General features: G+C 37.8%; 1 protein-coding gene across 1 annotated transcript in view; it reads left to right on the top strand.

The window, feature by feature from the left end:
* The window catches only part of LOC127630745 (protein patched homolog 1-like), an 87,979-nt gene extending 75,695 nt beyond the window's left edge, over positions 1–12,284 (top strand). Inside the window, exons 21-24 of the mRNA XM_052108487.1 lie at positions 6,227–6,326; positions 7,373–7,663; positions 8,002–8,557; positions 10,298–12,284. Coding sequence (XP_051964447.1) covers positions 6,227–6,326; positions 7,373–7,663; positions 8,002–8,556 — 946 coding nt within the window. The 3' untranslated portion in view covers position 8,557; positions 10,298–12,284. The remainder of the gene's footprint in view (positions 1–6,226; positions 6,327–7,372; positions 7,664–8,001; positions 8,558–10,297) is intronic.
* The last annotated feature ends 386 nt before the right edge of the window (positions 12,285–12,670 follow it).

Below are 12,670 nucleotides of genomic sequence, written 5' to 3'. Positions count from 1 at the left end.
TCCTCTCCTGTCCAAAAAGGTTATATTTTGAAGCTATGTATTGTGTTGAGCTCATTCTGTTGGCACTAAAAGTAGGACATTCCTAAAGACCAAAATGGAAAAAGAAAATTCAAAATAACCAAACAACTAATGATACGAGTAAAAAATATGACCCTTTTAAGTCTTTCCTTACCTTTCTTTTCAGTCCTGCCAATATTGTACCTCCCCCTGTCTCGTTTTTCTTGTCCATGTACTGCATCTTTCTCTTCTGTCTTCATAGAGCTGGAGGATCTCCTGTGTTTGCTGTAATGTCTATTTTTTCCTACAGCCCTGCAAAGACATTTACGAGCTGAGCGTAGAGAGGTTCTGGGGTTATTTTGTACAAGTCAAAGAGTTGAAATGAGGAGTGATACACACAGCTACTTAAGAGGAGCTAAATCAGTTACATTGTAATTCCTTTATATTTTATGTCCTTTTAGTATGCACAGATGAGTGTCTGTGAGTTCAAACAGATACAGTAATTTATTGTTTCTTGGAGTGGTATTGAGACTATTATTGTATTGAAATGAATATCATACAAGCTGAATCGTGGCTGTTTTAGAAAGTGGTATGCAATTGCTATGGGAGGGAATGAACCAAACGCTGCAGTAGTTAATTCCTATTAGAGGACTGGAAAACCATCACAACATTCCGCCCTGAAATCACTCTGGATCTAAAGTGGCATGCCATTAAAATAATGCATAGACAAGTTTAGTGCAATACCCCCAACACAGAGAGATATACAAAATCACATACACACTCTCTCTCCGCAAACCACATTGGGCCTCCGTCCCTCTCACGGTCTCTCATTGAAACTTAACTACTGTTTTTTCATCAAACAAAACCCTATGGCCTCCGAAGATATGAAAAAAAGCAGGCTATGTTTTTATAGCCTTGCTGGAATAAATGTTTCCCTGACTTTCCTCTGTCAGGTCCGCTAATGTTTTCAAACCAAACAGAACAGACGTGTTGCCCGGAGAGGTATGCGGTCCCTCGTTTCGCTGGAGAGAAGTGGCATTCAAGCACAGGGTTGAAAAGCTCTTAGTTCAGGGACACTTCACACAACTTCTCTCTGTTTAAATTGAAGAGTTCAAAGTTGAAGAACATAAAATTATTTTGTTCAAGTAGTCTGAAGGAATTGTACTCATCCATGGAAAAGTATTCTGGCATAAATCACTCCTCGATACAAAAGTTTAGTTTGGAGTCAGCTCTCTTCTAAACAGTTGAACCAAGACCATATACATTTTTCATACTTTGTTGATTTGTAGCTATTAGAGCAGATTGATATAGCAAAAAATGTATACAGTATATTTAGATAGTTTTCAGCCTTTTGATGATATTCAAAATATCTCACTATTTATGTATTTGTTTAGAAATGGCCAAGAATAATTATGGTGCTGACACACTGTTTACACCAGGCGCGTCCATTGACACGACGCAGCGGCTTGAGGCTGTCTAAACCGGGCATACACCGTTTATTTGTGTTGTTGGCATTAGTAGCACCAGCGCGTGCATTGCAAAATGGAATGGGACATCTGTTTACTATCTGTGCAATACACCGCAACGGATGCTTCCATGGAAGACAGCATCATTGATTATAATGGGTTCTATTGCTTTTGACTCGACTCTCGCGACCCGTGTAGACTGGGTGTTAGTGTTTACAGTTGTGCTTGAGATGAAAGGTTTTATATATTCTGATGTTATTTGTTGGATGTGCATTATCTGTAAATCCTGAAATGTAGTTTTATAAATGTTGTGGTCATGTGGAGTTTGCTCATTCTCTTCCGATTGAGTTTCAAATTTGGCTGAAGTTTAGGGACTGCACAATGATATCCAAACAGAATAGTGGCCATATACGTTGATGTTTAAAGGAGGAGCTGATGCCAGAACCGAGTGTTCAGACAGAGGGCCTGAGACAGGGTGGAAAATGAACATATATTGCTAAATTATGACTGTTTTAATGCAAAGAAATATAAAACTTTTCTAATATTACCAGTGGACATCATGGAAGATAATAAGAAACGAGCATTTCATGACCCCTTTAAATGTAAATCTAAAGAAAATATTTATAAAAAAAAAATAATAAAATCAATAAATATATAAATAATAATCAAGAAATGTTTTCCACACAGTTTTTTACTAAATGAACACTAAATGATATATAATCCTTTTAATTTCACAAATACAATTGTGAAAAATACATTGTGATAAACAGCAACCATTAACTAGATATAGTTTTACCAAAGTTTTTCAAATTGGACAGTTTGAAGTGATTCACTTAAAAATAAATCTTTGAAAAAAAAATATACGTAACAAACCGCCATTTACATGAGATTTGAAATCATCTGATTTTTGCTTTTGGCGTCGAAATGTAAATAGTCCTTTATACAACACGTACTCGCATTGTATAAGCCGGTAAGAATATGGTAAAGGTGTTTACATGCTAAACACCATCGGGATAATAGGCAAAAATCGATGTGCGCAGATTGGTTTTTGCTTAAACGGTTTAGGACGTTACCCCGATAAACGAAAGCCATTAAAGGCGTTTGCATGACCTTATCGTTTTTTTTAATGCTTGATAAGCATAAATGGTGTAGGACTGGGTCCACATTTTAAAACATATCTTTCTCTACGTTTTGAGTGAGATTTTAGAAAACGCTCTCACAAAAAAATAAATTTGAAAACGCTATATTCGTGTTGTAGTGTGCACTGGGAAAATTTAGATATTCAAATAAAATGACATATTTGCAGCCATGTGACCCATTCAGCCCAAAACACTCAATATGGCGGCCCATGTTGCAGCGCTGTTGTTGTGACTTCTATCCACTTTAATAATGTTGTTAAAGATAAATTTTACTTTGTACACAGCATTTCTTCAAAGGCGATGGGAAGTTCTAAGTCTAAGATGTGCATGTAAACCTGCTCCGTGCAAAATCAGAGTTTTGTATTAATCAGAGACGTTATTTAAACATTTTTCTCATTCTCACAAATATGTCACGAAAGGTTAAGGAAACAAGGATACTTAATAGCCAAATAAAAAGCATTTTTTTAATTATTGCTACATTCACAATGTTGCTTAATTTTATATCACAAGCAAAATCACTGCTAATTAATCGTGAATATTTGATATAGCGCTCAGCCCTCGTAGCCAATGATTTGTTTGTATTCACCCTTTGTGTATTAGAGCAAAGAGCCAAACACAAACCCAAAAGTGCAATTCAAGGAGACTTAGTTGGGAGGCTTGATGAAATACAGACAAAGACGAAAGATCCAAACAAATTTTATTTTTAAACCTAAGCCTAAATAATACCAGGCTAGCTTCTCTCTCCATCCTCTCTGCAAACAAGTGGCGTCTGCTTGGGTAAACACAGTGGGAGCACTCCCCTTGAACTAGTCACCCCAGACCTATAAAACCTCCCCAAGGACATAAAGCAAGCGTCCCGAGAGGGACACCCAGAGCCGTGGTTCTCCAGAGAAAAGCTCACCTTGTGTGACTATTACAAGAAATTATTTGTGTCTGAGGAGCTGCTTGTAAAACTGGGGAGGCCAAGCCCAGCGCCATAGAGCAGCATCAGTTGTAAATGTGTCTGTGAGTTTAGTCTGAGGTGCAGCTGTGCTGAATACCAGCTGCCAGACGATCGCTAAAATACCACTCTCTCTCTTTCCCACATACTGTAATGTGGCCCCAGAAGCTGTTTAGAGACATTTCGATACTAATGTCACACTTAAAAATGTCTGAACGTCATTGCATTAGATACAAAATATCAACGCAAGTGGTGTCTGCAAACAAAAGATGCTAAAGCTTTTCTCAGAGCTAACTTCACTTTTGAGCCATTTTTGCAATGACATTTAACTGACTGGTGTCATGGTGATTTTATGGATGAATGAAGTCAGTTCCCCTCAAGTTCACACAGGTCTTAGAGTAACCACAGGTGTAGTTCATCACATTAACGATGGATGGACATGTTCAACTAACATTTGACAAACAGAAGGTGTCTAAATACTTTTTGTCTTAACTTTGCAATACATTGTCTTAACATTTTAAACCTAAGAAAATTATTTTTGTGAAAAGCATTGCTTGGAAAAACTACATTTTTCTTTTATATAAATGTCATATGGTTTGATATTTGCAATAAAATTCAAACTGAGGTTAAAGGGTAACTAAACACCTGCTCAGAGTCTGACTCCACCCACTAGAAATATTTGAAAATGCTGGAAAAGTGGGCAGACCCCGGCGGGGATAGAGAGAACGAACCGAGTGCGGTGCTGAGCGGGGGGGCACCTGAGACTCGTAGTGACGGATTAATTGACAGCTGCTGTCAGACTCTATGTTATTATTATTCCTCACACGGTCGCAAGACGACATGTACATGAATCTGGCATGGTGAGCTGGAACCTGCTTACGTCAGCTGTCACCACTTACGTCACGAAGTACCGCAAACAGCCAATAGGAAAATGCAACTGCAGTAGCCACCGTTCAACCTGAAGAGGGCAGCACTCAGACGTTTTTACACCATATATTGTAGAATTAAAACACTTTATACACAAATGTCAAAAAAATTACTTGAATCAATGACCAGTACTAATAAAGCCCCATGCTTACAGATCATTAACTAAAAAAAGTTGGTTTAGGGTTTAGTTACCCTTTAAAGTGTCCAGAAATGTTTTTGGGAAGGCCAATGTATTTATCTTTAAGCAAACACTGTGTAAACAGATATTTGCTTACTTAGTGAACCTTCTTGAAGTCTTAGGTGTGGTGCTATTCACTTCTCAGGGATTTGAGGGATGGAAACTGAAAATTTTTCAAGTAGGTTTAGCTAATCCAGTGCCTTTTTTTTTACAAGTATTATTGGCCAAATTAACTCTTTCCCCGCCAGTGTTTTTAAAAAAAGTTGCCAGCCACCGCCAGGGTTTTTGTCGATTTTCGCTAAACTTTAATGGCCCGCAGAATATTTTCTTCCATGAATATATGAAGATGCTATATATCAAAATAAAGATCTTGTTCTTTTTTTTATTGCCACTTGAACAGAGGTAGGTTTTGTCAAAAACAACATTTCGGACAAAAAGCTGAGAAAAAGGCATTTTTATCAAACAAGTGCTTTAGTATTAGTATGGTGTTCCACTTCATGTTTGAGATGATCGCAGTCTGTTTCTTTGATCAAAGAGTTGCGTACTCTTTCAAAACAAGCGCGCGGGTCTTCCTTACCGTATACCACCTAAAACACGGATACCCGGAAAATTCCGTGTTTGGCGGGGAAGCGTTTTTTCATAAAACCCGGAAAATTCCGTGTTTCACGGGGAAAGAGTTAAACACAAATCCATTATTAAAGCAAATAATGACAAGAATACAGTTAAAAGAAAGAAAAAAGTGCACGTGTCCTCTAGTCTCCACATTTCTTTGAGGTACAAGATGGCAGATGCAATTTGAGCCGCAGCAATTTACGCAGATACATTACTTAAGTAGCGAAGGAAGGAAAGCTGGCCATAATGAAGAGAGATAGAGTGAGGGAGTGAAGGAAGACGGGAGGGGAGGGATTTGTAGAGGAGATTGGGGGGTCTTACCTGATACTCTAGAGATTAAATTAAAGCAGGGGATTGTGAAATGCAGGAACATTTCACAGGGGCTTAGCATAGAAAGAGTGATCGAGAGAGGATGAGGAAAAAGAGAAAGTGAATGAGCTTGAGGCCAGGCAAGAGGGGCCTGTAGTCTTTCCTCTCTTCCTCATATACTAAATTGTTTAAATTCTATACAGTTTACTTCATTTGTTTGCTCCTGCTTGCTTTTTTTAAAGAGCGAATGAGAGGCCCATGTCCCTTTGTGCTTCGTCTTTCTTTTCTCGCAAAGCTTCTACTTCACATTCCTTCCCATTTTGCTTTTCCCTGTGTTTGCTTGTACTCACCCCCTAAAAAACAAAACAAAACTTGCTCTCTTACCTTCCCCTATTTTCCGTGTCTTTGAATTAACCAACTAATTATGTCCTCTACTTCTCTGTGCTGCTTTCTAAAAGACTTCTTTGGAAGCTTTCTCTAATTTAGTTTCAAACCATACTAGACTAAAGTCTTTTTGTTTATAAATTATTGTTTAAAGTGCTTTTTGGCACTTCTGCAAAATGGCTTTCATAGTAGTAAAGTTCATTTAAAGTTCTGCTTTATTCTAATGTCAATCTCCAAACTGTTTGTTTAGTTTTTTTGCTGTGTGTATTTGCAGGTATTTCTTCGCTGTTTTGGCTATTCTAACGGTGTTAGGGGTCCTGAATGGACTGGTGCTGCTCCCAGTCTTATTGTCCTACTTTGGCCCTTATCCTGAGGTAAGAGGATTGGTCCTGTTGTGTTATCCTCCATAGCACCACCGTATACCATAGAGAGAACTATGCAGAGTTAGAGCATATAACAACACAGATTAGCTCTGTTTGAAAGTATGTAGTTCAAAATCAGCCAAAATTTCCTGTTTGAAATACCTGGTAAATACTGGCTTATATTATAAGTTTGAAGACCCTATGAATTAAAAATTGTAGCTGGGGTCCAAATTGCCCCTGACTGTGCTATCTCGGAGATAAAACAGTGGTACCCAATGTAGCACCGAATGCACTGATCCTTCTTAAGATCGGTTGCAATGCTGTATCTAGGATGATTTTTTACATTTGGAAATGCCCTAAAAGTCCAGATTTGAAAGATTGGATTGATTGAAATGGCATCATATGAGATCATGTTGGGAAGACTTAATGGTGAGGGGGAAATGAAAAGAATATGGGATCATTTTTGGCAACATGTTAAAACAGGTTGAATATATACTGTATGACTGTATACTAAATGCACAACTTCAATGTACTTTTGTTTTTGTTGCATTCTTTTATTGTAATAAATGGCTGACAAAGTGAAGGTACATGTGTATTTTTGTTGGGATGTACATGTAAATGTAAATATTTAACATTAAAAATTGTAATTATAAAGAAAATATTAAATTGTAGCTTTAAGGCTACATGTGTTTGCTTTAATATCTTCCATTTACTATTGTTCTCTTCGACATTTACTTTTAACAGATTAAAAATGTAGTCATTCTTTGGGAAAATGGACTAAAAATATTGAGAAGTCATTTTGCAAAAGCTTCCAATCAGATGTTACTTAGAATGAGAATGTCCCTCCCCCTAATACCAGCTGCAACTGATTAGCAAATTATGCTTCATCCCTGTAACATAACTACTTTTTAAAACGGAGTTGAGCTCTTTGATAATTCCTGTTTTAATAGTCAACACAGGGAAGAGATTATACAGTTTCATGGGGTCTTCAGAATTCATCACAAGATTTCTCAGATTTTGTACTGAACTATTGGCTTCCTATAAACTCTGACTCTCAGGTGTCTCCAGTGGACGGGCGAAACCGACTGCCTACACCATCTCCAGAACCTCCTCCGCAGGTGGTACGCTTCACCATGCGACCCAGCCACACCACCACTGGAGCAGGTTCAGACTCTTCAGACTCAGAATATGGTTCCAACACTACTGTGTCCGGCATTAGCCAGGAACTCCAGCATTATGACCTCCAGCTCAACAGGGGGCGATCAGCCAGAATGGAGGAGGTGCGGATCAACACAGGGGGACGACAAGGCAATAGTCAAGTGGAACTACCAATGTTTCCTTCTTACTCGGTTAGTAGAGCACAGTGTTTCCCATACTGCTTTTCTGAACCTACAGTGCCACGGAAAAAGGGTTGTGAGATTGCAGTCTAAATTGAATGTGACGTTATAGTATAGATTAATCTCTTTACAAATAGAGATGTAAAGAATGTGCGCTGCTCACTGGAGGCAATTTATTCTGATAAGCATTTATGATATATAAATGCATTATAGTAGTATAATAAGTGTGACAGAGTGAATGCAGAGAAATTGTACGTCATCAATAGCAGTGTTCTTCCTTTTATGCAGATAGCATTGTGTTTAGAATATATTGTCTCAATTAACCAATCTAGATGCACCATTATCCACAGGATGACTCTAGACAACACCAACCACCACAGCATTATAGATCCAACCATCTTGCCAATTCTCATGACGCTGGACCTCAGTCATCAAAGCGATACAGTAGCAGGGACCCTAAGAGGGACTTTGGGAGCAGACACCTGCCTCCTCCTCACAGGCCGCGCATGGATGCTTTTGAAACCGCTACTGAGCCAGGTGGCCGATCAGGCCCCGACCAACGGGAACATCTGGGGGCCCATCGGCCCCATTCCCACAACCCTTACTCTCACCCTTCCCACCCATCTATAGGCCCCACCTACTGTCAGCCCATCACAACGGTGATGGCCTCTGCCTCAGTGACAGTCGCTGTTCATTCAGGGATGCCCAGCCAGAGCCCCGCCTTCTCGTCCTACCCCTCCAATGACAGCTACCACACTTCAGAAGAAGTCTATACTGACCCTCACTTCTCTGACCCTCATGTGCCCTTTGACGAGAGCAATGAAAACTCAAAAACAGAGAGCATGGAGCTGCAGGATCTAGAATATGAAACTCCCATAAGCTGCCACACAAGAGCCTCCAGCTGAGGTGAGTTCTTATAAGAATATGCCTGAATTCAAATAAAGTAAACAACACACTGGAGCATAAAAACAGTTTCTAATAACAATCTGATTAATCTTTTTCTATCTGATTAATTTATTGAGACGCATTCATTTGTTGGGATTCATGTTGCTGTTTCATGTAGTCTTGTGAATTGGTATTAACCTTTTTTTACTAATCTAAAATACATTCTAGCTAAAAACAAACAATTAAGGCCTCCTTACGTATATTAAAGCTGGACTATTTAACTTTGTGCTCTGTGACATCTGTGGTTGAAATTTTAAATTGCAAGAAATTTGCTGAAGAATACATTATGTCCATCTACTGCTCTGGCGGATGAATCTCATGATTTGAGCTTACCTAGACATCGTGTGATCATGAATGGAAGATATCAAGTGCCGACGTTATAATGTGCTATTTTCTTGTTGATATAATTATATTATTTGATTAAACATTTAAAAATTAGATATGACTTGCTTTGATGAAGATGAACAACACTCTTATTTACATATTTTGAATGAATGAATTGTACACTTTTCTGACACTACACTCAAAGCACTTTTACATAAAGCACATGGAACTCTCCTAAATCACCACCAGTTATATGTATATTTTTATATGATTATTCAATTGATGCCGACTACCACCCCTGGAGTCGCAAGTTCAAATCCAGTGTGTGCTGAGAGACTCCAGTCAGGTCTCCTAAGCAAACAAATTGGCCTGGTTGCTAGGGAGGGTAAAGTCACATGGGGTACCCTCCTCATGGTAGCGATTAGTGGTTCTCCCTTTCAATGGGGCATGTGGTAAGTTGTGCGTGGATCGCGGAGAGTAGCATGAGCCTCCACATGCTGGGAGTCTCTGCGGTGTCATGTACAATGAGCCATGTGATAAGAAGCGCAGCCTGACAGTCTCAGAAGCGGAGGCAACTGAGACTTGTCCTCCGCCACCTGGATTGAGGTGAGTAACCGCGCCACCACGAGGACCAACTAGGTAGTGGGAATCGAGAATTCAAAATATGGGAGAAAAGGGATTACACATTTTTTATTGACTATTAATGTTTGTATTGTATTTTATTATCAGACTATTAATGTTTGTATTGTATTATATTATCAATTTAAGAGGTGAATCTTGTGATACTGCTGATTCGAGTTCAATGTCAGACTGCATTATTTTTACATTATTAATCTTGTCAATGAAATCAATGATGAAAACATTTGTTGACGAAAGGTTTTTTGATTTCGGAAATAATAACAAAGACTCCGGTGTTTTAATCCATTTCTTCAGAAGTGATATGATAGGTGTGGGTGAGAAAAAAATGTAAGTCCTTTTTTGCCAAAAATTCTTCTCCCTGCCCAGTAGGGGGCAGTATGCATGAAGAATATGAATCACCAAAAACACAGGAAGAATGTGAAAGTGATCTGTTTCTCACCCACACCTATCATATTGCTTCTGGAGACATTGATTTAACCACTGGAGTCTTATGTATTACTTTTATGCTGACATGTGATTTTTGGAGCTTTTTTGGCACCCATTCACTTTGTACAGATCTGAAATATTCTTCTAAAAACCTTCATTTGTGTTCTGAAGATGAAAGAAAGTCATACACATCAGGGTTGGCTTAAGGGAGAATAAATGATGAGAGAATTTTTATTTTTGGGTGAACTATTCCTTTAAATAATGTTAATAACCCTGGTACTAAAAAAACATTTTGGCACTCTCTCTTCACAGTTGTTGAATGTTAAAGCTCAAACAGCCAAAGATGGGACATCAGTCTGCTAGCGGGGCAGAAGCATGGTGCTGCATGGCAGGGACACTTTCGGTGCTCGACTCGGTTACTGTATAACCGTGGTGTATTATTGTTAGATATTTCTATAAGTATTTATGTGTACACAAATGTAAATAATGATCAAGAGTAGCTATAAATTGACCGGGGTCATCAGACCAGATGGCGTGCTTGTGTGTTAATTTGTTTCGAGTGCTCACCCATCATCTGTGTATCTGTGCCATACAGGAAACATATTTTTTCACAAACATTTCAGCATAAAGTTGTTGCTGCTTATAATATTGTTGTAATGTTTGTATAATGCTATGCAATTATTTTATATTATTTTATACAACTGTGTGTGAGAGTGGGAAACCAGTTTTATTTTGTTGTGTGCATGTGCACATGTTGATATAACAAACATTTTGGTTCATTTAATTAAGTCAAGTTCCCTGACTCAAACACCTATGAACTAACACATAAGAACAAACTCTAAATAAGCTCACATAATATCTTGAAATTACATTTTTTGGAAGTTAATTGGATTGAAAACTTTTCAATGCATTTCTATTGCACTTCAGTGGCAAAACCTTAAAATACAAAAACTGCACAGGTATTTCAATTGTAAATTCAATTTCAGAGGACACGTTCAGGGAAATTGTTTGGTCAGACATATGCTACACTTAACAAAAATATCAAATTAATTGTTTGTAGACAAACAGCAGTGTGTGTGCGAATGCCTGTTTTGTATATACTGAAGTGTAAGAATTTATGCTTTTAATGTTAATTTGCTTATCACAAATCTGTGGTAGTTGAAAGAAAACAATTACTGTTTAACAATGAAACACGCTATGCGTGAGAATCTAGCTGTGCAGCAAATGAAGAAGGAAATGTGAGTGATTGATGTGGGTGACTGCCTCTGTTTTTCTGTACTGGAACTCCTCTCTGGTCCCCTCATGCTCTTGGTTTGAGTTATTTTACTTTAAAACGACCAGTGGCAACCCTTAATTTGCTCATGACTACAACTTTTCATTACTGACTTATAAGTATTATAAATGCTATTGTTTTTCACAATTAATGTTTCATAGATATTCTACTGTGGGAAATGGGTTTCCATTGTAGTTGTTTTTACAGTGGTGTTTATGGTATGGCATTATTTTCTGTAAAACTTGGTTTAAGCTAAAACAACATTACTGTTACAACAGTAGTCTGATAGTATGAACAGTTTTTTTATTATTATTGTGTTAATCAGACATCCTTGTCGTCTTTCTCTTTCTGATGTTCTAAGCTAAGCGAATGAGCATTTTTAAGGATGACTCACAATGTTTTTTTTTTTTTTTTGTCATTGACCTCCTCAATGACAAACCACAACTACTGGCCCCAATTCAGCATGAGTAGTTCTCTCTGCTGACCTCACCTCATAAAAATTCATAACATGACACCGTGACAGTAATTGGAAGTTCCCCCTAAACTGCCAAATGGTGCATGCGAGTGCTTTAAGGGTCAAGAGTCATGGAGCCCCCACTCTTCCATCACTCTGAGGCTTGTGTGTGTGTGTGTGTGTGTGTGTGTGTGTGTGTGTGTGTGTGTGTGTGTGTGTGTGTGCGTGTGTGCGTGCGTGCGTGCGTGCGTGCGTGCGTGCGTGCGTGCGTGCGTGCGTGCGTGCGTGCGTGCGTGTTTGTTGTTTTCCACGACTGTACCCCTCCACCCCCTCATGTTAATTGATTTCATGTCAAACATATATTTGTGCTTGTGGCCTTTGTTCTTGACAAAATCTTCAAGGGCTGTTCTGTATACTTGTGTGCATGTTGTATTGTTTGTTTGTTGTTTTTGTGTTCTCCTTTATGTCACATTGGCAAAAATGGGAGAAAATCATGGCTGGCAACTATTGTAATTTATATATATGTATACTGATATATATATATATATATATATATATATATATATATATATGTATATATATATGTATATGTATATATATATATATATATGTGTATGTATGTATGTATGTATGTGTGTGTGTGTATATAGTGTATATAGATATATATATATATATATATATATATATATTTCTATTATTTTTTACATTTGTTTTGCAATATTTATATTTTTGTATTATAAGATGTTGTTTGTTCAATAATGGTCATAATGCCAGTTCTTAAAATGCAGGGATTTTTACATCTGTCAGAAAACATTATTAGTTTTTTATTTTACATTAATGGATTTTGATCTGTATAAAGTGCTTACTAATGTTAAATAGGAAAAAAAAAAGAGTATATAACATTTACATTACAGATTCATCATAGCTCTTAGAGGATTTTAAAAGGAAAATAATCAAT

Source organism: Xyrauchen texanus, chromosome 37 (assembly GCF_025860055.1).
Source record: "Xyrauchen texanus isolate HMW12.3.18 chromosome 37, RBS_HiC_50CHRs, whole genome shotgun sequence".
Lineage (NCBI taxonomy): Eukaryota > Metazoa > Chordata > Actinopteri > Cypriniformes > Catostomidae > Xyrauchen > Xyrauchen texanus.
This window is presented reverse-complemented; position numbering and strand designations above follow the sequence as displayed.